Source organism: Crassostrea angulata, chromosome 2 (assembly GCF_025612915.1).
Source record: "Crassostrea angulata isolate pt1a10 chromosome 2, ASM2561291v2, whole genome shotgun sequence".
Lineage (NCBI taxonomy): Eukaryota > Metazoa > Mollusca > Bivalvia > Ostreida > Ostreidae > Magallana > Magallana angulata.
Genome location: NC_069112.1, coordinates 2,276,031 through 2,302,402, shown reverse-complemented (window position 1 = coordinate 2,302,402; position 26,372 = coordinate 2,276,031). Strand labels below are relative to the sequence as shown.

The window sequence follows — 26,372 nt, the reverse complement described above, 5'->3', positions numbered from 1 at the left end:
GGCAGAATAAAGATGATGTTTGAATTGGTTGAATAAAACAAGAGAGATAACTCTGGGTACAGAACATGCTGTAGTTGTATGGTTTAATGGTTTGTTATACAGGAGTCAAACAGGATCTGTAGTGTACACCTGGTGAGGGGGAGGCCATGTTATATATGGTCTGTAGTGTACACCTGGTGAGGGGGAGGCCATGTTATATATGGTCTGTAGTGTACACCTGGTGAGGGGGAGGCCATGTTATATATGATCTGTAGTGTACCCCTGGTGAGGGGGAGGCCATGTTATATATGGTCTGTAGTGTACACCTGGTGAGGGGGAGGCCATGTTATATATGATCTGTAGTGTACACCTGGTGAGGGGGAGGCCATGTTATATATGGTCTGTAGTGTACACCTGGTGAGGGGGAGGCCATGTTATATATGGTCTGTACTGTACACCTGGTGAGGGGGGGACCATGTTATATATGGTCTGTACTGCTGGTGAGGGGGGACCATGTTATATATGGTCTGTACTGTACACCTGGTGAGGGGGAGGCCATGTTATATATGGTCTGTACTGTACACCTGGTGAGGGGGAGGCCATGTTATATATGGTCTGTAGTGTACACCTGGTGAGGGGGGACCATGTTATATATGGTCTGTAGTGTACCCCCTGGTGAGGGGGAGGCCATGTTATATATGGTCTGTAGTGTACACCTGGTGAGGGGGGGACCATGTTATATATGGTCTGTAGTGTACCCCCTGGTGAGGGGGAGACCATGTTATATATGGTCTGTACTGTACACCTGGTGAGGGGGAGGCCATGTTATATATGGTCTGTAGTGTACCCCTGGTGAGGGGGAGGCCATGTTATATATGGTCTGTAGTGTACCCCTGGTGAGGGGGAAGCCATGTTATATATGGTCTGTAGTGTACCCCTGGTGAGGGGGAGGCCATGTTATATATGGACTGTAGTGTACCCATGGTGAGGGGGAGGCCATGTTATATATGGTCTGTAGTGTACCCCTGGTGAGGGGGAGGCCATGTTATATATGGTCTGTAGTGTACACCTGGTGAAGGGGGGGGGGGCATGTTATATATGGTCTGTAGTGTACCCCTGGTGAGGGGGAGGCCATGTTATATATGGTCTATAGTGTACCCCTGGTGAGGGGGGGGGGGGCATGTTATATATGGACTGTAGTGTACCCCTGGTGAGGGGGAGGCCATGTTATATATGGTCTGTAGTGTACCCCTGGTGAGGGGGAGGCCATGTTATATATGGTCTGTAGTGTACACCTGGTGAGGGGGGGCATGTTATATATGGTCTGTAGTGTACCCCTGGTGAGGGGGAGGCCATGTTATATATGGTCTGTAGTGTACCCCTGGTGAGTGGGAGGCCATGTTATATATGGTCTATAGTGTACCCCTGGTGAGGGGGGGCCATGTTATATATGGACTGTAGTGTACCCCTGGTGAGGGGGAGGCCATGTTATATATGGTCTGTAGTGTACACCTGGTGAGGGGGAGGCCATGTTATATATGGTCTGTAGTGTACACCTGGTGAGGGGGAGGCCATGTTATATATGGTCTGTAGTGTACACCTGGTGAGGGGGAGGCCATGTTATATATGGTCTATAGTGTACACCTGGTGAGGGGAGGCCATGTTATATATGGTCTGTAGTGTACCCCTGGTGAGGGGGGGGGGGGGCATGTTATATATGGTCTGTAGTGTACACCTGGTGAGGGGGAGGCCATGTTATATATGGTCTGTAGTGTACACCTGGTGAGGGGGAGGCCATGTTATATATGGTCTGTAGTGTACACCTGGTGAGGGGGAGGCCATGTTAAATATGGTCTGTAGTGTACACCTGGTGAGGGGGGGACCATGTTATATATGGTCTGTAGTGTACCCCTGGTGGGGGGGGGGGGGCATGTTATATATGGTCTTTGTTATACTTTCATGTTAAATACTGAAATCTGATTGTTAAGACGCAGTTAATAATTTTTTCTATTACCCTTTCGTCCCAAGGGGGCTAATATAATCAATGTTGCCCGAAAACACAGTCAACATTTGTTTTGTTATATGAAGAAACAAACCAAAATTTAAGAAAGTAATTAAAAACAGATCGTCGTGATTTTCTCAGCTCAACAAAGAATTCACGAATTCAATTTTGTGCAAATTTCATCTCCAAAATATCCTCAGCATCGAACGGTCACTGGTGATTTTTCGCCGCCCGTAAGAATAAACATACAGATGTTCTACCTGATTTTACTTCAAAGTTATTAGCAAATTCTTTATATCCCTAATGAAGGCAAACCGTCGCATTGCGCGTCTGTTGTTTGCTTGCCTTGACTGACTGTCTATTATGACGTCACCTTGTTTTGGAGTCGCGAAGAGTTATTTACGTCATCGTTTACGAATCAACAAATCAGCAGCGATTAATTGAAATAGAGGGAATATTTTCAAGGTATTATTCCTAGCCAATATTTTTTGGACGAGCTAATATTATAGTTATTGACTAGTCGTCTATATAGAGTTATATAGTGAGAATTTACTACTGAATATAACAATAAAAAATGTTACATGCACGAAAATTATGCGCATACGGTTCGCTGTAGAATTCACGTTATTCCTATATAAAAGCAGTAAAATTTTCTTAAAAATTAAGACATTCAGTATAACAAAATAAATAGTGCCTGTTTGGGAGGATAACAGTTGAAATTGACACCCCGAGTTAACCATTGTCAACCTCCGCTTCGCGTCGGTTGACAGTGGTTTTCTTTGGGTGTCAATTTCAACTGTTACCCTCCCAAACAGGCACTGTTTATATAGTAGTGTACCCCTGGTGAGGGGGAGGCCATGTTATATATGATCTGTAGTGTACCCCTGGTGAGGGGGAGACCATGTTATATATGGTATGTAGTGTACACCTGGTGAGGGGGAGGCCATGTTATATATGGTCTGTAGTGTACACCTGGTGAGGGGGAGGCCATGTTATATATGGTCTGTAGTGTACCCCTGGTGAGGGGGGGGGGAGGCCATGTTATATATGGTCTGTAGTGTACACCTGGTGAGGGGGAGGCCATGTTATATATGATCTGTAGTGTACCCCTGGTGAGGGGGAGACCATGTTATATATGGTCTGTAGTGTACACCTGGTGAGGGGGAGGCCATGTTATATATGGACTGTAGTGTACACCTGGTGAGGGGGAGGCCATGTTATATATGGTCTGTAGTGTACCCCTGGTGAGGGGGAGGCCATGTTATATATGGTCTGTAGTGTACACCTGGTGAGGGGATGGCCATGTTATATATGGACAGTATACATACAATATACCAATTCTATATAGGAAACAAAAGTTTACTACATATATTGTGCATGATAGAGAATGTAGAAAATTACACAGTTGTCATCATAATAATTATACAATAATCATAATATTAAACAGAATAAAATATATATCACTTTTATCAAAAACTAAACACGACTAATACAAAATACACACATAAAACAGTTCAATACGCAGCACTGGGTATATGTGTAGGACTAGCGTGGTACACACCAAATACTCGCGGATTTACTCGGTTAGTGGAAGCCTGGCATCAAACACAGAAATCAAATCAACGTTTTTCTCATGAAATTATCAATTAAAACTCTGACTAAAATCAAGCGTGAATCGAAATCTCTAAACAGCAACAAAACAGACAGGGGAAGAAATCTGGTTAATTTTCACTCAAACTGTGCTGATAAAGCATATTTCTAAGTCGACATAAAAACAGGACTTGAATACAACATCTGCAGTACATGGATAGTACAAATACATATACATATCAAAGAATAAGTAAGCTATATCAGTCTTTATATTGTATATAAGTATTGCATATCTATCATTTGTAACACCATATCATCTATCATTTGTAACACCATATCATCTATCATTTGTAACACCATATCATCTATCATTTGTAACACCATATCATCTATCATTTGTAACACCATATCATCTATCATTTGTAACACCATATCATCTATCATTTGTAACACCATATCATCTATCATTTGTAACACCATATCATCTATCATTGGTAACACCATATCATCTATCATTTGTAACACCATATCATCTATCATTGGTAACACCATATCATCTATCATTTGTAACACCATATCATCTATCATTTGTAACACCATATCATCTATCATTGGTAACACCATATCATCTATCATTTGTAACACCATATCATCTATCATTTGTAACACCATATCATCTATCATTTGTAACACCATATCACAATTGGCTACCTTAAAACAGTGTAGATTTAATTTATCAGATTCGGAAAACTTCAAGTTTATATTCTAAAAAAAACAAGTCTGCTTGCAGAGAAAAATCCAAAAATAATCAAGTGTCGAATAACAACTGCTTCTATTCAAAATAGATAAATGTTTGCACGGTTGGTAAACAATTCTGTAAAATCCGGTACAATATGCGACATAACTGGTTTAACAGTTAATCAGCAGCTACATATACATATGATATGATTATTGAGAGTCCTTTCTTTCTGAGTCTCTTTCTTCTCAATTCCAAATTTCTGTCCTCTGAATACATTATCATCATTAATCATTCTAAGTATAAAAACTTACACATCTATCTTGAAAAATCACACCCACAGAAATGCAACCCTAACCCAGATCTCAAACACTATCACTCCCTTCAAATTCTCAATCACTTAGATGATTGTCACCTTGACCTTCACAAGGACAGCTGACATGGAAGCCATTATGACATCACAAGACACGTGACAGGCACTATACGCATTATACAGTTAAAGCTGGAGCGTGCGGCATTAGAAGGCAGATGATGAGTCGCTATCGTGGCCCGTGTCCTTGTACCGCTGTTTACGGAACTTGGCCAGCTTCTCTCTGGCTTCGATCCATTCTCTCTCCTTCCGTAACATCTCCTCTTGAATTTGTAGTTCCTGTAAATTTTTTAGAGAAAAGAAAAAAAAGTTGTTTATATATGAGGAGATGAGAGACGAGATGGTAATGGTGAGGATGATACGCTAACATGCAAAGAGACCGAGGCAGTCAGTCCAAGAATACACAGTGTGACAATCGAGGGGGGGGGGGGGGGGCTCAATACCCCTGAGACAGAGGAATTTGGACACGGTTATAAAATCTGTCTTTAGATTTAAAAAATCCCCATGTCATTAGACTAGTATACATTACTTTATTCTATACTAATTATCGCCAAACAGAAAAGAACTTTTTTTCAAACAAAATTTTACAGCCCAGAAAATTACCCAACAAACGTAAAAGATATTTTTTGTTATAGGGTAAAAGAACAAGGGTTGATGAGCCCCCGTTTCGCCCCCGTCACACTGTGTTATTTAGACAGCCGTCTGGTCGCGTTTCTCCGCCAGTTTCTCCTTCAGGCGCCTCTCATCCTCAAGCTGCTTCTCCAACAACAAAATCCTCTCTTGGGCCTCAATTTGCTAAAAATAGCAACAAGACATTGATGACTTTTTGACTTAAACACATCAACCTCTGACGTTATTTTTTTTTCTTTTTTTTTTAATTGCTGAATATAAACTTTGCAAAATGTATGTAATATTTCATTATCTTAACATTAATTTTAGCACACAGCTCTTTTTACCAAATTTTTTATGTTAAATGAAATGAATCATTTCTTGAATGTATTTACTTCAAGAGAAAGAGAAAGAAAAAGATTGAATTGGAGACGGATTACAAACAGTCAAAAGGTGATCATACCTCAATCTCCACAAACTTAGTTCTAAGTTCCATAATAAAATTGTTTGATGTTTTTTGTTGTTATTGTCAGACGTTATATCTGTGTATCATTGCTAATTATTTAAGAAATAAACAACGCTATTTAGTGAACATGGCGTTATGAATAGCAATTGCTCTGTTGGCATATTCCATGATGCGCGCCATGTTCACTAAATAATCGTTGTTTATTTCTTATATCTGCATTTTACCACTCGCAAATACCCTGTATTAGCCTAGACCTTGATATTTAGCTATTACATCAAAAGTAAACATTCAGACTGTAATGTATCTTTTTAATTCACATAGATTTGTTAACAGAATCAATGATATGTTATAACAGTAATTCCTTTAAAATTTTATCAAAAACATGTTTTAATATTAGTACATGTAAATACGTCAATTTTAATGGAGTTGGAGAAAAACACATGATGTATCGTATAGAGGTTTAAATCTATAACGTCATGGAAAAGTATATATAACGTTACACCTTTATGACGTCATAGTATACTGACAGAGCAATTGCGATTATAGAGAATTAATTGCAGCTCCTCCGTATGTATGGGCTTGCTGGGGGGGGGGGGGGCTATCCCCCCCCCCCCTTTTTTTGCAAAGTTAGATCTAACCATTAGGGACATAGCATCATAGAGGGTTCAGCCCCCCCCCCCCTTTTTCTCGCATCAAAGATAATTGTTCCGACATTTTCCTTGAAAGATTGAGAAGTTAGAGTTCATGATTTGGGGAAAATTTTTATTTTGGTAAGTAAGATTTGTTTTTTTTGGAAGTATAGGTATAATCCCCCCCCCTCCCCCACAGATTAAGATTTCCATGATTTGGGGAATTATTTTGTTTTCCTCGATATTTCTGAGGATTAGTCTAGCCCCCCCCCCCCCCCACTTTCAATTTGCTTCTGACGCCAGTGTTATGTGAGACTCTTGTTGGACTTTGTCATATATGTACTCAGTGTGTCATGTGTGATTCTAATTTGAATACTGTAATCGTATTACATTTAGCTGTGTATTCTAATTAGCGTTTTTGGCAGAAGGCAGCTTCTGCTTAATCAAGTACATTCCTCAATGCCATGTATATACGTATAGAATAGCAACATTCAGGAATATGCTAATTCAAATCCACGCCAAATTGTTCAAAAACTTTTTTCCGCTAAATATCGTACACGCGGAATATAATGTGTTTACAGTACCACATATCATCATGTTAACAAATTACATTTAATTAGAATCCTGAAAGAAACGAGAAATGAAACCAGTAATGACCTCCGGTGACTCCTGGCTGTAAAGTGAGGTCAAATTTAAGAGGTCAAATGTCACAACAAACGCCACCTCATTCTGACAATGAATTCAAATTCACAGGTGAAAATCCCCGAAAACTGAAACATGGTTAGTTGTTTTGTTGGTTACATTGCATGTAATTTATCAGTTGTTAGTGTGTTTATTATATCTTAAGCATAATTACTATATTTATAATTACTAAATTGTATGTAATGAATTATTAGTGTGTTAATTATATTGAGTATAATCACTATATTTATAACCACTATATTGTATGTAATGAATTGTTAGTGTGTTCATTATATCTGAAGTATACACTGGATGAAATATCTGGTTTCAGCGCTGCGGAAACCCTTTGGAAACTCTGCGGAAACTTAAGGTTACTTTAAGTTTCCGACAGGTTTCAGCACGGAAACTTCAAGTTTCATTAAGTTTCCGCAGTGCTGAAACTTAGGCTGTCCATGAATCCAAATGGTTTCCGCAACGGAAACTTACTGAAACTTGAAGTTTCTGCATAGTTTCAATATCCATATACGTTTGGGATACATATTGTTTACAAATGGTTTCCGCGACGGAAACTTACTGAAACTTGAAGTTTCTGCATAGTTTCAACCTCCATATACAATTGGGAAACATATTGTTAACAAAGGGTTTCCGCAACTGAAAGTTTTTATATTTTTGCTTTCACAAAAGCTGAGCAAGGTTTCTACTTTAAGTAATAACAAAACAATTTTAAACAGTTCCAAATTTATTTTGTTCAAAAATCTGAAATTGTTTCCAATAATAAATAAAATACAGCCAAGATACAATAATGGAGAAACATCCATATGGCAATTCCCTTATTGGGGACTTTTATTTAAAAAATGATAAAATTGCACAAGAAAAAAAACTCCCATAGAAATCTTTACATTTGTATTTTTTTTCATCTCGATTAAATGCCTATCAAATCTCCCTTTAAAAATGCAACAAAGATCTTACTTTTTTAAAAATATGAATGCAATTTACAAAATAACTGCACGTACATGAATAAACAAAGAAAACTTCACTGTTACATGAACATGATACACTTGTCTCAATTTGTTTTGAACTACAATGAATATGTACACCATAAAATATTTTTGAAAAGTCTAAAGTATCAATCTTTAAAAAAAAAAAAATACACTACAAGATAGTAATTGACTATAAAGGTATGACCCAGATTTGACTTGAATATGTCAATAAATTCCAAAATGAGGTCAAAGTGACCCACTTACAAGTTAGGATAAACCTTTTCTTTGTTAGTAATATAATCTAATGTTTTACAATAGAACAGGATTTGATATCATTTATTTGATAATCCATTAAGTCCAAAGTGAACTTTTCATTTCCACCCATGATGTACCAACTGATCAGATTTTAATATCATAAGCCTGTCAGTATTTCATAGATGACCCAGAGGGAGATATGAAAAGCTTGTTGGCCAATAAAAAGCTAACAATGGAGCAGTCTGTCAAATCATGTGCAAAAATATGATGTACACATTTAATTAATTATGTTGATTGCAACATTCCTGATGAATATTCTTCTTTCATTTCACCACTTTACCTACATTAATATTTTCAAATCCAAGACATGAAGTAAAATATACATTGTTTTATATATGACAAGTATTACTACATGTACATGTACTTGCTTTTTGTAGCATGAATGTATACAATACAAAGTATCACACAGATCATTCACCTTACAATTCTCATCAATACCAGCATTTTACTTATGATATAAAAGCTAATTCCAATTATATATTAGTTACATAACACAGATTAAAATAAAACCCACATGGAAACAACTTTCCATCCAAGTAATTTTTTAATATAAAAATTGTCATACATGGGGTATATGTTGTCTCTATATATTTTCATATACGACATAATTGAAAATGTTTGGTGTATTTTTTCATTTCTATGACCCATGCATTCATCTCCGAATGCAGTGTTTTTACATTTAAGATTGGTTTCTTAATTTTTCATAAATTGCTGCAAATAAAAACTAAGTTATCAATAAATGTTTAAACAAAGAAAATGGAAAAAAAAGTAGTAAACACTTATCAACTTGGAGGTGTGAGGATATATGTTACATGGAGTCTAATATTTGATGCAATATTTGCAAATATAACAAATTACTTAAGAAAATGAAAGTTAATATCTGCAAGGTCATTAAATATCATAAAATAAGTCAAAACCATGTGATTTTCTAAGATTCTAGCTTACAGACAGACATTGTAATATACTGGTATTTGATCATATAACAAAAAAGTACTTTTATAGTTTATAGGTTTTTTGAAATGAGAATACTTTACAGTTAAAAAGTCTTGTTCTGCAGAGGTTTAGTCGGGTCGTAGAGATGTGTCCATTCGAATCAAAAAGGGGTGTCCTTGGCTGTTGTCGATGTAACCCGAGTCGTAGTTTATGGAAATAGGCCTTTTTGGGGGACTTTCGAGCATTGTCCAGACCGGTGAAGCACTCATATGATCACATCATGGCTACAGCAGACTTAGTAGTTCTGGACAGTGGTAGCATTAAAATTCTTCTTCTTGCGATGAACTTGTTCCTTTCACTGGGCTGTACTTTATGTCTGTTCTATTTATCTTAAACATGAATAATAAAGTTTCATTTAGATTTGTAAACAATAAACATAAGTCATTCAGCCTAACATGTAATAAAAGCATTCTGAATAAAATTCTGAATACAGAAGCTACTATGAAGTTGCCAGTTGCTGTTTAAACTATGTCATATAATGACTACAGTAGTATCTGGTCTAAAATGTTTCATTTTATATTTGAAGCTATGTTATTTTCATTTTGATTCAATTATTGTTTGTTGAACAATGGAAAAACTTATCAACAATAAGTGTGTTTCACCCCCCCCCCCCATCAACCTCCTTTTCAAGAACTTAGACCTGGATTTCCCAAAAATTACTACAGTAAATTATAAACATCCAACACATGTATAAGTTAATGGTAAAAATAATCAATTTCAAAGCAATACCTTGCGTTCACATCGTCCAGCTGGTCAAAACATTCACCCGAATCACCGAACAGAGGATGCAACTAATCACCGGAAATATTTGACTTTGTATGCTCTCAATGCTGAAAAAGAAAAACGTGAAAGATTTCATTTTCCGGATTTAATTAATAAAAAAATTTCGTTACATTAAGAGTTTGTAAATTGTATAATGTGCGAAAGATTCATTGTTCGTCTTGTTTACCAACCAAGCATTCATATGTTAGGCACGTTTATATAATCATATATGTGTATACCCTGGATTATCTTGATTATCATGCATATAAAGTTGGTTAATGGTTAACTTGGTCAAAACGTATATTTAAAAGAGATACGGTAATAAAAATTAAAACGCCGAACCAAGTTTGAAAAAAATGACGCCATCTTGATTTGATGGCGCGAGATCTCGCTTACAAATGAGAGATAAATTAGAGCCTTGAACATGTTATTTGGAGTATCTATATTGTGAATTAAGTTACCTTGACATGAGTTCTTCGTTCCTGCATTATCTCCTTGTTGAAGAGGCTATTAATGCTTCTCAATTGTCCATTTTAACCTTCGCTCGGAATCATAAAGTGCGCCAATACTGACCAATCAGAACCCGCTAAATCTTGAAAAAGTGCATCTTGGGATAGTTTAAAATGAATAATGTTTAATCAAAATTATCATTTTTTACCGAATAGTATACTTTTTACATGTATATTTATTTTAAATAAGAACTGTCGGAGGCAGTATTTCCTGGTTAAATACGACAAAGTATTGGCGTGTGTTTGTTACAATTGTATTTGTAACACGTGATGAACCCAAAAAAATGGCCGACCGTTTGTTTACAAATGTCTAATGAAATTAAACAAGTTTTAATGAGACATATGTATCAGATTTTGTCTTTAACTATATTTTATTTACATGCACTGATGATTTTGCCAAACTAAATATGATAGAGCCATATATAGTTTACTGACAAGTTAGTCTTGACTTGTCCAATTTTCACCGCGATTCTAAGCACGGTCATATTCTTATTCAAAATATAGAGGTGTGAAAATATTATGGTCACCACAGAGCAGGTTCTGCATGAACACACAGAAATCACAAATATAATTAGATGACGATCAATTAACGGGGTCCGGTTAACAGCGTTCACCCGTACGGTGAATTTACAACTACGATGAATTGATGGCAATTATTTTACAGTTACACATGTGCACTGGTTGGTCATGCGATGAACAGTACGTTAAGAATACTTATGAAATTAAAATACAAACGCGTTAAACAAGCCGGGAAGTAAGACGTACACGTCGGACTGATATATAAACAACATATAATTTTAATTATTTGGTATACTTTCTACATCAAATGTATACGAATGTATATAATCAAATTTTAAAAATGGGATTAAAATCACGTGCACCACATGGCTAGTGCTGGATTTTAAACTGATTTTGTAATATAACGTATAACTTCAGTAAAATTATAAATAATGCTTATTATATCTCATAACAGAAGCATGTGCATGTTTCATAAACATGTATCAATATCTGTGTTTACAGTACAGAAAGTAAATACAAAGTATAGAAATGCACGAATCACATAGGCGTCGAACCGGGGGGGGAGGGGGGGGGCTTAGTGCAAAGTTAGACTTAACCAATAGGCATATAGCCCCCCCCCCCCCCCCCCCACTTTTTCTCGCCGGAAATGTAATTGTTCCTAAATTTACCTTGAAAGATTGAGAAGTTGGAGTAATAGGCACACTAGCCCCCCCCCCCCCCCCCCGACACGGATTAGGAATTTCATGATTTTGGGAAAAACAATTTGGGTAGGGAAATTTATATTCGGAAGTATATAGTATAGGTATACCCCCCCCCCCCCCCCCCCGGATTAGGATTTTGATGATTTTGGGAATTAGGGTTTTTCCTCAATATTTCTGAGGATAGCCTAGCCCCCCCCCCCCCCCCACTTTCAATTTGCTTCCGACGCCAGTGAATCATGATACAGCCATACATGTAGTAAAGTCTGAAATGCATGTAAATAATTAAACAATTATTATATTAGACTCAAACTCCAAGTGGGTTTTACTTGTTATTATCAACTGTAGAATTTTTTTTTTAAAAATCCTGTGTACATGTGTTGGCGTGGTATTAAAAAAGAAATGAATTAGCTCTAAACTTCAGGTTGTACGAATATTTGGTACGATTTGTAAAAATTTACAACGACTTTACCTTAATTTGTTTGCTTAATTAGTTACTGTACCTCAAGGTTCATTCAAATGATAACTAAATGATTAAAGAAGGAGTCTTACAAAATAGGTATATTAATTTATTTTACTAAATAATTATAATTTACTTATCAGTTTTACTAACTCAGGTACACACAAATTGAACAAAAAATTCCCGCCGGGCTCCAGTTATAAACTCACGCTTCGTACTGTGTATATGTTATGTAACAGTCTTTTGTTCACTCCTGACAGAAAAAACCCTGCAATCCACACAGAATATACAGGAAAATCACAGAGGAGGTCACCTGGACAAAGAATGTATACACATGTATACACGTGCCCGAGTACCTAAGATTAATGATTTCATCATATGCATTAAACAAGATCAGACATCAGTTTTTCTTTTCAAATTCAATTAATTACTTAGTAAGGTTCTGAATCGCCTTATTTGCCACATTTGAAGATAGTTACAAGTATACATATAGTTTCAGTCACGCTGAAACCTTACTATACATTTTAGTATGTACGGATTCATTATCATTAGGCTAGAATTAAACTTAAACCTGTTGAAAATAAATGATATCACTATTAAACTCAAATCAATTTTAGTAATAGTTTCAGCAATGCGTAAACCATTTGGAATCTTAACTTAAAGTTTCAGCATACTGAAACCTAGCGGAAATGTTCTGAAACTGATTGATATTTCCATAATAATTTACACAACTTTTCACATGATTCAAATTTAGTTTCCGCATTGCGGAAACCATCAGGAATCTTAACTTAAAGTTTCAGCATACTGAAACCTAGCGGAAATGTTCTGAAACTGATTGATATTTCCATAATAATTTACACAAACTATTCACACGATTCAAATTTAGTTTCCGCATTGCGGAAACCATCAGGAATCTTAGACTAAAGTTTCTGCTGACTGAAACCTAACGGATACTTGCTGAATCGATATAATGGTTTCCGCATTGCGGAAACTATACATGAAACTTCAACTTCAAGTTTCAGCAAGGTTTCCATATAGTTTCAGTTTTGCTGAAACTTGATTTTTCATCCAGTGATAATCACTATATTTATAATCACTAAATTGTATGTAATGAATTATTAGTGTGTTAATCATATCTTAAGCATAATAATTATATCTATAGTCACTATATTGTATTTAATGAATTATAAGTGTGTTAATTATATCTTAAGCATAATCACTTTATCTATAATCACTATATTGTATGTAATGAATTATTAGTGTGTTAATTATATCTTAAGTATAATCACAACATTTATAATCACTAAATTGTATGTAATGAATTATTAGTGTGTTAATTATATCTTAAGTATAATCACTATATTTATAATCACTAAATTGTATGTAATGAATTGTTCGTGTGTTTATTATATCTTAAGCATAATCACAATATTTATAATCACTATATTGTATGTAATGAATTATTAGTGTGTTAATTATATCTGGAGTATAATCACTATATTGTATGTAATTAGCTGTTAGTGTGTTAATTACATCTTTTAAGTATTTTCAGTATATGTGCTATATTTCTAATCTTGACATGGATATTATCAATGATTCGACCATACAAGTTAACGTGGAGTCAGTGATGTGGATGTGTGAATTCACACGTTTGAAAGTAGTTTGTGTCAATACTTGTTATAGATTTAGTATGATGTTTGAAAGTAGTTTGTGTCATAAATATCTTTAGGATATTGAGGTGAAATATACAGTGTTAATTATGATATGAATAGATGAGTGTAAAGATTAGGAATACTTCATGCAATACACTAGTAACGTTCATATTTATCCCATGTTCTCTTGCAATACTTGGATTTCATCCATACTTTGTAGTGTCATTACTATTTGTGGACATAAATTTTTGTGGATTTCATGAAAATCACAGTTACTTAGATATGTAAACTCATGGCTAATAACCCAATCAAGTCTACTTGTTATTTGATATTGCACTTCACTGTAAATTTAACTTCATGAATCACCTCAACTAAATGAAACTAATTAAAATTGGTATTTAATGAATGCTGATGAAATGACACTGTACAAGTTTTTAATATAATAGTAGTAGAGATCAGGTACAAACATGGAATAAAAATAATCCTCTAAAGTCAAGGATGAATATGGTAAACCAACTCGTATTTGCAATCAAGAAATGTTAAAGAGATTAGCAAATTCCCAATCATTGTCAATGGTCTTGTCACAAACAACAAGTCTTCTCTGGATTTTATTTTTTCAGAAGATTACTTTTTCGTAAACTAGACAATGAATGATTAATCTAAAGGTAAGTTTCTATATTGCTATTCATCACTGTGATTGACAGATGCAAAGACAAGTTGGTTTTCAGTTTAACATTGTATACAAGAACATAAATACATATATATGATGAAATATACAACACACAGTAAGTGGGCGTGTCTCACCTGTTTGATCCCGCCCACTTTACGTGAGTCGACCGCCACGTTTATATCCTCGTCTTCATCTCTCTGCTTGGCCTGCTGGGCCGCCTTCACCAGGACCTCCGTGGCGCGCTTCACCGCATTACCCGCCGCCTACAGATATGAATATTTACAAGGTCATATCAAGGTCATTTATTAACCTTATATTATAGCTAGGTCAGATATTGATCATATTAAAATCAACCAAAACTCTAAATCAATACAAGGTCAAATCATGTCATCTGTTCATCTTGATCTTGTGTTGTTTCAACATATTAAAGTGATAATGAAACTTAAATGCGACATTTGATTAAAAATAAGACCATGGTCATTTCCTGGCCATTCCGCAAAAATAAAAGTGACACATGGCAATTAATTAGCAAGGTAATTAAAAAGAAAACAAGGCTTTTACCTGGAGGCGTTTCATGGCGACTGAGTCTGGGTCGGCCTTGACCCTGCAGGCGACCAGGAGATGGGCTGTCGACCCCGCGACCTCTTTGGCCGAAGCGAAGAGTCGCTCCTCTGTAGCATGACCTTGAACCATGGCATTGGCCGACTCGCACAAACTGTGAGTGGCAGCAGCTACCATCTTGGCCTGTGGAGTATCAAAAACAAAGCTTAAATCAGTGGAGTATCAAAAACATAGCTTAAATCAGTGGAGTATCAAAAACAAAGCTTAAATCAGTGTGGAGTATCAACAACAAAGCTTAAATCAGTGTTGAAACGCAATGTTTTGTACTAAAATAGCTCAAATCAATGGTTGCATTGGACAGAAGAAGAACCAATAAAAATGTGCAATGATTTATCTTTCTGTGTCAGCAAACATACAAAATCATTCGCGATATTCAACCATTGAAAAACTATTTGCTTCTGGATTTTTTCAGAAGTATATTGTATTTAGAATTATTTAAGATACTATTAATTTGTATATTACTGAATTTAAACAACATGCGCTCATTGTTTGTTTCCCATCCAGTTAAGTCAGAGACTTACCGCCAATATAAGGCCCTCGGACCATTTACTTACCGCTGATATAAGCCCTCGGACCATTTACTTACCGCCGATATAAGTCCCTCGGACCATTTACTTACCGCTGATATAAGCCCCTCGGACCATTTACTTACCTCCGATATAAGCCCCTCGGACCATTTACTTACCGCCGATATCAGCCCCTCGGACCATTTACTTACCGCCGATATAAGCCCCTCGGACCATTTACTTACCGCCGATATAAGCCCCTCGGACCATTTACTTACCGCTGATATAAGCCCCTCGGACCATTGACTTACCGCTGATATAAGCCCCTCGGACCATTTACTTACCGCTGATATAAGCCCCTCGGACCATTGACCGTCATCGTCCAGTATCTGAGATTTGTGGTATGTTGCTCCAATCTGTTATAACAACACAGCAACATATTATTACAGGTATATGTTATTACAACACAATCAGTTTATTATTAAATATGTACTTCAATAGTCAATGGAATCATTTGACTTCATTTCCCAAAGTAACACTGAGAATGCTACAACTCTCTCTATATACAGCAAATCTGGACAACTCTTTCAAAATTCATTAAATCTGATTTCTATCTGGCAAATCTATCAATACCGGTAAGTTCTAAATACAGCAGAGTTGTACAAGTTTCTGTTAAAAACGATGCCCCTGTCTTTAACCTCTGTAAACCTGACTAAAACAACAATTTTGTTATAGGGCTTGATAGGCCATGATTAAATGTTAATATTTAAGCTTCAACAGCAAAACAAAATTTCAACATCAAACATGTTATTCATCTAAGAAAGATGTTATTTCAAATTTCTTTTTTAAAGCTGAAGAAAATTATTCATATAACTCATGATAAATATCAGAATTCCCAGTCTACAATAGGTCCCTCTACAATCGATAATTATCAATTATAAATCGATATAATGATTTTATGTAAGTACTTGACGTGTGAATTTATCCACAGTTTTATAATACCTTGAAAGATAGATATATCAATTCAAATATTTGAGTTCCCATGAATAAATCATAAACCACATATATATATACCAGCACCAAGATATAGAGGAGTTCCACAGATGTTGATATTCTTACCAATAATGAGAGAGAACAAAAGTTTGTTTACCCAGTACAGATAAATACAATTTGTTTACAACCCAAGAAGTTGTTGGTACCATACTTCTTCTATTATAGTAATTTATATATGATATATTACCTATCCTTAGATAAAACTATAATGTAAGGTCACCCAGAAAAAAGAAACATTTCAGGTTTTAAGTACATCATAACTGGTTTTCAGTATTTCAGTAAGAGAGTTATAAGTTACATGATGAAGTTTACACGCCTATAACTTGTAACTACATGTAACACTTATGTAATAAATCATTACGGTATATTCCCTGTAATCTGTAATACATCTATAACTTGTAATTACATGTAACACTAATGTAATAAATCATTACAGTATATTCCCTGTAATCTGTAATACATCTACCTTTTCCAGCTCTTTTATAACCTGTCAATTGTTTACAGTGTTACACAGACACAATACAACAACCATCAAATTTGTAATTCTTTAAATTTGGTCAAGTTTAAACTGTTTTGTGTATCCTTCCCCTTCAATCATTATCAGAAGTGTGTAAATTAATTTGAGAGATTTTACTGTTAAAAGAAAGGATGTGCTTTCAGTTTGTTTTTCTATTCATCATACAATGTAAATGTAATACAATAATCATTACATAGTACAATTCCTATTACAGTTCTCAATAATTATATACATGTATAAGTAATATTTTAAGATATTCTTTAACTTTAAAACTAGATAAATCTGATGTATGAAGATGACATTAATACTCTCTATCAATGAAGCAGTGCCCAGTGTGAGAGAACCATCAGTGCTGTCAACTGCATAAAGAGTGATGTTCGTAGCTGTTTAGATCTCACTACTGTTGAGGCACTGATTAGAATTAGCAGTGAAGGTCCTCCTATTGAGGAATTTAAAACTAATGCCGTTGTTGAACGCTGGTTTTCTCAGAAACGTACTGTTAAATGTGCAGGATGGCCAAATGCCATCCAACTTCCACAATAGTAGGCCTCCAATCCTGCTGGCTGCATATTTTAAATTGTCAATTTGTTAAAGTGTAATAAAGGATATATGTTACTGTATATACAGGAGTCTTTATTATTTGTTTCATTTTTAACTTGTTTATAAAATTATTATCAGTTATTATGGCAAATGAATTATTTTTTGATGGCGACTATAAATTCTGAAATGGCGACCTATAAAAATTGTTGGTCGCTATTTAGCGAGCAATTGTGACGTGGAGCAATGAAACAGAATTGGGGGAAATTTAAATCAACTTCATTTCTATCAATTATGTATCTTTTGATTACCGGGGGTGTCTAAATTTGAGAATTTTTTTTTTTTTTTATGAGATATAGATTTCTTCTCATGCACAATCAGTTCCTAATAATGATGCATAGATGAAGTAAATTTGTTAAGATTACTTTTATGAGATCAGGATTTTTTTGCATATGTGAAGTATTTTAATTCTGAAAGAATGAGAACTATTTCTGTGAAAAAGGTGACTTTTTATGAGCCAAGTTAAAATTTGAGATGAAGTTTGTTTACTGTTGACATAAGGTTGCCTATTCGTCTATTTCTAAGATAGATGTAACTATCTCAGTGGATGCCAGTTGACTCTTTGTCTATTTATTCTTTAATAAAATTGTTAGTTTCTGAGATAAAATCTGCTTCCGACTTAAATTTTGTCTATTTCTGAGATAGACTTTGTCTGCTGAACAGACAGATCTGTGTACCTTGGTGGACGCCAGCTCCTGGGTTGAGTCTGTGATCTGTCTGATGGCGTTATCCACGTCTCTCTGTCCGGGAAGGGCATTCAAACAGTTGTTGAGCGCACTCGACACAGCCTTGGCCACCTGGTTAAGTCGAGCCTGGTTCTCGGGGTTTTCTGGGTCGTTCATGGCTCGCTTCGTCTCCTCCAGTAGATGCGTCGACTTGTCGATGACGTCACGGGCGCTGTCGATCACTTGCCGTCTGACCTTGATGTCTTCTGAGGTTGAGGCGACACCACGCGTGGCTTCTGTCAGCACGCGGAGGGCGTTCGCAGTGTCCCTGGCTGCTACACCCACGTAATTCTCATTGCCCTGAAAATCACCATATAGTGGAAATATATTATATAGATAAATATATAGATAAATAAAATCCAATTCCCTGAGAAATGACCACAGGGAAGAATGTGTGAAGAAAAGTCACAACAGAATGAAATCATGTCATATATATATATTATACTGTTCACTCCGTTTTTTCTCATATCACAAATCATGTCATATATATATATTATACTGTTCACTCCGTTTTTTCTTATATCACAAAAATTACAAAAATGGGGGTAAATACGTTACTTTTTCATTTGCATCTGTCATCTTGTTTCAATTTTTGCGTATCATATTTTTTGTGATGTCTTATTTTTTTACAACGATCATCTATTACCAGAATATATGAAATGCTCTATATATTCTACAAAATTTCTGTCTCCATTATACATTTATCTGTGTTTACCTGTGAGGCAGCCGTCAGTAGCTGAGCCATCGCCGATCCCACGTCCTTAGAGGTGGAGCCAAGTTTCATGGCCGACGCCTCCACCTGAAATACGTAACAAAATCATGTATCAACTCCATTCCACCATATTACAATAGAAAACCATGATACAATATCAAATCTCCCATTTATATAATAATCAAAAAAATATCTGACAGTTTACACCCTTTACTTACTTTTTTAGTAATGATCTTATTCACTAAACACATGCTACTATCATTAAATATTCATGACCTTTAACCCTGGCCTGAACATAATACGAATGATCCACTTCACTTTACATATAATCCAATTAACAAATGCACTATGTATACACATGCTACTATCATTGAGTATTCATGACCTTTAACCCTTGACCTGACTATATAATCACCATGACCTTTTCCTCCTGGCCTCACCGTTTCACCGGGTAGTGGCACAAGGTTACCGCTGTCGGCGGCTCTGCGGTACTCCTCCAGCTCGCGGTCGAGTTCGGTCAGCTGATCAAGTGCGGCGTCAACCTCCAGTGAGATACACATCTCTGATCAAGTGCGGCGTCAACCTCCAGTGAGATGCACATCTCCTCTGCCTTCCCTGAGGCGGTTCTCAGCTACGCGAGCGCGGTGGTCATCGTCTTCACTGCCTGGTTCATGTTCATGCTTGCGGCTTGATCTCCAACCGTTGGGGCTGCGGCGTTTGCGGCGGATACAAGCTGACTGGTAGGCTGTCAGAAGAAATGTGGCCAGTGAACCGAGATGTGAAACTAGTGTCTATTATAATAGCTATCGCAGTACAGTTAATAGCTATGCACATTATATCATTTTGATAAAATAAATAAAATAAGTTAAATATAGCACAGAAACCTTAGTTTTAAGACATTTTCCTTTCTCCCCCAAACACTGCAGCGAGATTTTACAGACATTGTACTATCAATGTTTGATTTTTTTTCTTGCCAAATGGTCTCCCTTACAATTTGTACTTTATACCTGTATAAATTCCTTGCTAGCATTAATCAGTTGTAGCTGGGCTGTAGCGCTGTCCTGGTTTGTCTCAGATCCCCGGAATCCTTGGATCAACAGAGGCAGCTGTTCATTCATGATCTGTAGAAGGAGAACAACATGCGATAGTCTCAGCCAATAAAATACAACAATACAAGAAGGACACACTATTATTTCCTTAGCCAATCATATATGGTTTTACAAAAACTACAGTCTTAATCAGCCAATCATACAGCAGTATTTGGAAGACACAATACAATATTCTTAGACAATTAGACAATACTATAATACTCTGGAGGAACAGAAAGAATGCAGATACAATGTCTAGTCATAGAACACAACAGGAAGATTTGACCCCGCGACCTTTTGCCAATCAATTATAACCCAGCATTTATCAGTGTTTCAACATTCAGTGTGTCTTGTTTGTCATCTAACAACTTCTGTAATAAGAATTATGGTATGATAAGTGACCCCTGTTTACCTGGCATTGTTGAGTCAATTACAGCAGGATTTAAACCAAGAACCTTTAGCTTACTGGCCAATCTACTATACCTCCCATAGCTAAGTGTTTCCACCATTATGTAAATTGAATTGAGACTTCTTTTATTGATAAGAATTATGGAATGATGTCCCCATCACTGCTTACCTGGCATTGTTGAGTCAGTTGATGTTCCGAGGTTTTGTTAGTGTTGGATTTGTTAGCGTTCTTTGAGGCGTTAATCAGCTGTGTGGTGGCTGAGGTGGTGCGACGCACAGCGTTCTACAAATCATAGATATAATCTTTTAAAGCCCAATTACATATTAAAGTACGATTGTAAAATACTCGTTTTACAATCCAATTACATTTCAAAGCATGGTTGTAACCATAATACACCTAAATGACTCAAGTAAAGTCTCATTACAAAACATGGTTGTAATATCAGGCCATCATGTCGTATATCATTTACTGCAATCAAATTACAGGTTCTAGAGATAATTAAACGACACTTAATGAGTCTCTGACCTCTAGCCTCCTGATGAGTTTCTTTTTGAGGGCGTTGCTGGCGGCGATATTTGTGGCAGCCCGGAGATCCTCTGCAGCGCCTCGTAGTCTCTTCTGCTGCTCCGAGTCATTCGGACTCAACGCACAGCCCTGTAATATTAGAATATAACACTTTACTGAAATTGATTGAACATGATATAGCTGTCAACTGTGATTTACAACTCTGTATCAAATATAACATTTGACTTTACAAATGTTAAACATGATATTGCATTCTACAGTGTCAGCTGCTTTATCTTTATCATCATATGCTCTGCGACCTACAAATGTCTACATAACCAGAAACTCAGTATACTAGTATACTATTACACTTCCCATCTCATTGTTCAATGCACACAACTTTTCCTTACCTTGGCAGCTTCCACCATGTTCGCGGTGGCATCAGCGAGTAGTCCGGCGGCCAGGAGCCGCTTCTGCATGTCCGAGTCAGAGTGGCCCTCAGCTTCTCCCCTGATGGCCCCAACCAATGAAGAGGTCGCCTAAAAACAACAGATATCAAGGTAAAAAAAATTATATCATAAACAAGTAAATATATTGAAACAGTCAACAGTGTTAAATTTCTGAGCCATGTAGGTGCTAACCCAATCTAGCATTGACTTTTATAGAATTGAACTTATGAGAGAGGTGTGAGATATTTGTGAGCTTACCTGAGCTAGCTGCCAGGCCTGTCTCACCATCTCGTGGGCATCGCCCACACTACTGAACAGTCTGTCCGTTACAGTCAGGATCGTGTCCACTGCGTCCTCGTGGGACTCACCAACCTGTCAATCAAAAACATACATTTACTACCTCACTGCACAGAAGAGTTCATGATCTCAGTATCATAACAATATCAAATCATTGCACTGTCATTAAAACCAAAACTTCAATGTCATACCTTTCTTCATTTAATATTGTGTAACAGGAGAGAGAGATAGAGAGAGAGAGAGAGAGAGAGAGAGAGAGAGAGAGAGAGAGAATAAAAAGCTTAAGAAAAAGAAAACAGTGACAATCCCACTTACCGAGGTGGGTTCTGCCCCCTTCTTGATATGGTGTAGCAGGTCGGTAAGAGCCTGAGTAACCACGGTGGCTGCGGCGCCTAGGTCGGCCAGAAGCTTGTCGTCGCGACAGGACTGCTGGGCCGCCTCCACGATTCCCTCCACAGAGTGAGCCACACCCTTTGCGGCGTCTATCAGCTGTTCCTGACAGGCCGGGCTACTGATGGTCGGAGCCACCACCTACAACATATATAGTGACACAATAGTAGCCACCACCTACACCACAATGGATTGTATGTATAATTCTATGTTACCTGTATGTATAGCAGATTGTATGTATAATTCTATGTTACCTGTATGTATATCAGATTGTATGTATAATTCTATGTTACCTGTACATATAGCAGGTTGTATGTATAATTCTATGTTACCTGTACATATAGCAGGTTGTATGTATAATTCTATGTTACCTGTACGTATAGCAGGTTGTATGAATAATTCTAAGTTACCTGTACATATAGCAGGTTGTATGTATAATTCTAGGTTACCTGTACATATAGCAGATTGTATGTATAATTCTACGTTACCTGTACATATAGCAGGTTGTATGAATAATTCTAAGTTACCTGTACTTATAGCAGATTGAGTTGTACAGGGTCACGCTGGTCAACGTTTCGGTCGGAGAAAAAGAACTTCCTCCTCAGCAGTAGTGTGTCCACGTCCAACACCCCCTGTTCCCTCAGGGTCCGTGAATGGTCCAACCACTCCACTGAAAAATCATCCAATCAAAACTCATTTACAAAACATCCAATCAAAACTCCATTCAATTTTTTGAAATCTAAATTTCATCAACTACTCCAATTAAATCATTTGATCAAAACTTTATGAAAATGTCCAATCACGTATCAATGAACGTAGCCTACATTCGTCATCCGTGCGGAGTTTCTTTCTCATCTCGTAGAGTTTCTTCTGGTCCTTGGCGATGGACTTGTCTCGGCGTAGAGTCAGCGTCTTCTCTTTCTCGTCGTCCATCATCTCACGGACCAGTGAGTATTCCTCATCGTTAGAGATACCTAGAGAATAATACAACTGTGATAGGATTATAAGTAAGTAAGTAATTTATTTATTTGTAGTGACATGTGAATACATTTCCAGTCAGCATAGATTAAACACCCGGCCCGTCGGGCCTATATGCCACTTTGAACACATAATACATGAAAAAAGAAAATAACACAGCATCAAGCAGTAAACAAAGATATGAATGAAAATATACATTATATTTAGCATGGTCACATGTCAAGCACGTGTTCGTCAATTGCTTAAGCAAAACGTAATGATAAATATGATTGGTTGTATTCGTTTAAGTATCATTGGGAAAATGTCTGGAGAATAATACAACTGTGATAGGATTATATTTAGCATGGTCACATGTCAAGCACGTGTTCGTCTATTGCTTAAGCAAAACGTAACGATATTCGTTTAAGTATCATTCGGAAAATGTCTGTGTTATTCATAATGAGGTGGGGAGAAGCTGGGTCGAGTTATAAATACATATAGTCCTTCTGATTGGTTAAGAGAAACACACCCCCAGAGCGTGGTGTATATAAAGTCAGGATTTGACTTAGCCAAGCAGTTGACGTGGAATCTTCTTTAAGGTTCGAGTCAACTCACTTCCCCGGGTAGAAGGGTGGGCCCCAGTCTCCGTTTCCCGTCTCGTTCATTAATTGCCTCGATAAGCATTTTGTTTATTGTCCCGTAAATTTCCATTGTGCAGCATGTAAGGCGTTTAGTCCGTGCTAAGTGGGTTGGCATTAGGTTTGGGTTACTTGGACTTTAAATTAACTTTAAGGCAGGCTTACATTTACTTTGTAAGGTGGTAAGGATGGTGATAACAGGAAGTTTGTATAACTGTATATTTGTGTATATTACATTTGTTCATTAATAATTCTATGGATCCATAACAAGTGTTTTCATTCACATGTAGCTGGAACTTGGAGTAGAGTTAGTGTGATTTTGAAATACTCGTAAATATTTAATAGAGTGATTGAGCGTTGATATAACTTTCTAGAACATTTACATTATTACGGAGTTTTGGATTTAAGAAAACTGACAGATTTGAGACTGACTTAACTTAAGCGACTAGAGACTTAAGAATATCATGGAACTTCTGGTATAAATTAAAGTTATAATCACTACACGATTACACAACAATACAGAAAATATGTTGATAGGTGTTGCTGTATGTTGCTAACACTTACCCATCTTGGTACAAATTGTGTTGCCCAACTGTGTGGCTGTTGATCATTCACCTTACTTAAGTGTTTGTGTTGCTACATGTTGTGTGAGTTGCTATTTGGTGCTGTAAGTGCTAACATCTGTCCATCAAAAATTTGACCCCCACCAAATTAAATGATTCCACAGTACCTATCTTGATATAGATGGTGACCATCAGTTGCCACACTGTGTAGCTGTCATTCACCTTACTTAATTAAGTGTTTGTGTTGCTACATGTTGCGTGTGTTGCTATTTGGTGCTGTATGTGCTAACATCTGTCCATCAAAAATTTGACCCCCACCAAATTAAATGATTCCACAGTACCTATCTTGATATAGATGGTGACCATCAGTTGCCACACTGTGTAGCTGTCATTCACCTTACTTAATTAAGTGTTTGTGTTGCTACATGTTGCGTGTGTTGCTATTTGGTGCTGTATGTGCTAACATCTGTCCATCAAAAATTTGACCCTCACCATATTAAATGATTCCACGGTACCTATCTTGATATAGATGGTGACCATCAGTTGCCCCACTGTGTAGCTGTCATCCAACTGTAACTTCTGTGTTTCTGTGTGTTGAGAGTTACAGTGTGTTGCTATATGCCGTGTGTTGCTGTATGTTGCTTTAAGTTGCTATATGTTGCTTAGACTTACCCGTGTTGGTACAGATGGTGACAATCAGCTGCCCCACTATCACTTCTTTTTGTGTGTCGCTATGAGTTGCTGTATGTTGCTGTGTGTTACTTTATGTTGCTGTATGTTGCTTAGACTTACCCATCTTGGTACAGATGGTGACCATGTGACAATGTTTTTACTGTAAATGTCTTTCCTGTTCCAGCTTGGCCTGTTATCAAGATATTGTGATCATTTTCCGCAATGTTTACACATTTTTCCTGGTCGCTATCTATTTTCGCGGGTTCTTACGATTTCTCTGGACTTACCGTATGCATTCGAAACATCTCTGACTTTATATGGAGAGCCGCCGCTAGGCGTCGCGTTGCTCTATGCAAACTTCCGTTGCTTTCGATGAAATGGAATGGTATCGAGGAGGTTTCGGGTCACTGGGTGGTTAAAACGGCATGTATACTTATATAAAGTATAAGAAGAAGTCATTAGATCATTTTGTGACCTACTTCTTGCCAGAAACCGGTAGACAAAGGGTATAAATTGTTGAAAATAAACTGTGAATTGAGGCCTCCCCCGATGGCGAGTGTCGTCCCTTTACCTTTTTAGCTCACCGAGACGAAGTCAGGGGGATCTTATGCTAGGTATCAGGAGAAAACGTACCCAAGAGAAAACGTACCCAGGAGAAAACGTACCCAATCTCTAGGGTACGTTTTCTCCACCCGGATACGTTTTCTCCAGGAGAAAACTGTGATGTATATCGGCTATTTATTACTAAAATCCAGACCTCGTGAGAGGGTGAAAAACTGAAAAGTACAATAATAAAAGTCAGATTTTGTCTAATATAACAATTTCCAAAAATATGGCAGTAATTAAGCTGTGACAATACTGAATTTTATATGACAAAACTTTACCCGACGACATATACACAGATAAATGTGTGACTAGAACATGCTAGCTAAACAGGCCTATGCCTATCCTACATTGCGAACACGCGCTTACACAAAACAATGCAGTTGCAGAATTTAAACAAAGTAAGAGATATTGCATGACATCGTTAGATACACAAGATCATAATGGACAT

The 26,372-nt window shown here is 36.8% G+C and overlaps 3 protein-coding genes and 1 long non-coding RNA gene across 4 annotated transcripts in view; all 4 read right to left on the bottom strand.

Annotated features, from left to right (window-relative positions):
* Positions 1-2,849: 2,849 nt before the first annotated feature.
* Positions 2,850-15,880, bottom strand: LOC128171424 (talin-1-like). Its single transcript, XM_052837220.1, has 4 exons — positions 15,861-15,880; positions 15,182-15,364; positions 14,755-14,883; positions 2,850-4,956 (listed from the first exon to the last, which is right to left on the bottom strand). Exons 2-4 carry the CDS (start codon positions 15,356-15,358, stop codon positions 4,825-4,827), a joined length of 438 nt encoding a protein of 145 aa, XP_052693180.1. The 5' UTR covers positions 15,359-15,364; positions 15,861-15,880; the 3' UTR covers positions 2,850-4,824.
* LOC128171462 (uncharacterized) lies at positions 9,049-10,648 on the bottom strand. Its single transcript, XR_008242079.1, has 3 exons — positions 10,574-10,648; positions 10,080-10,180; positions 9,049-9,679 (listed from the first exon to the last, which is right to left on the bottom strand). It is a non-coding gene; the product is annotated as an uncharacterized LOC128171462 (long non-coding RNA).
* Positions 15,881-19,312: 3,432 nt separating the features above from the next.
* Positions 19,313-26,372, bottom strand: part of LOC128171394 (talin-1-like) — a 113,124-nt gene continuing 106,064 nt past the window's right edge. The window contains exons 7-11 of the mRNA XM_052837190.1: positions 22,474-22,629; positions 22,060-22,173; positions 21,763-21,891; positions 20,359-20,472; positions 19,313-19,438 (exon numbers count right to left, since the gene is read on the bottom strand). Of these exons, the coding sequence (XP_052693150.1) occupies positions 19,313-19,438; positions 20,359-20,472; positions 21,763-21,891; positions 22,060-22,173; positions 22,474-22,629 (639 nt within the window). The remainder of the gene's footprint in view (positions 19,439-20,358; positions 20,473-21,762; positions 21,892-22,059; positions 22,174-22,473; positions 22,630-26,372) is intronic.
* Positions 23,022-23,605, bottom strand: LOC128171435 (talin-1-like). The gene is made up of 3 exons (XM_052837232.1): positions 23,563-23,605; positions 23,313-23,462; positions 23,022-23,158 (listed from the first exon to the last, which is right to left on the bottom strand). The coding sequence occupies exons 1-3, from the start codon at positions 23,603-23,605 to the stop codon at positions 23,022-23,024; spliced, it is 330 nt and encodes a 109-aa protein (XP_052693192.1).

Coding starts and splice junctions, on each gene's coding strand:
- LOC128171424 (XM_052837220.1), bottom strand. CDS start 15,358: ATGGTAGCTGCTGCCACTCACAGTTTGTGCGAGTCGGCCAATGCCATG. Junction 14,884..15,181: donor TCGCCATGAAACGCCTCCAG/GTAAAAGCCTTG, acceptor TCATATCTGTAG/GCGGCGGGTAATGCGGTGAA. Junction 4,957..14,754: donor AAGTGGGCGGGATCAAACAG/GTGAGACACGCC, acceptor AAAAATTTACAG/GAACTACAAATTCAAGAGGA.
- LOC128171435 (XM_052837232.1), bottom strand. CDS start 23,605: ATGTATTATGTGTTCAAAGTGGCATATAGGCCCGACGGGCCGG. Junction 23,463..23,562: donor ATATAGGCCCGACGGGCCGG/GTGTTTAATCTA, acceptor ATTATTCTCTAG/GTATCTCTAACGATGAGGAA. Junction 23,159..23,312: donor ACTCCGCACGGATGACGAAT/GTAGGCTACGTT, acceptor ATGATTTTTCAG/TGGAGTGGTTGGACCATTCA.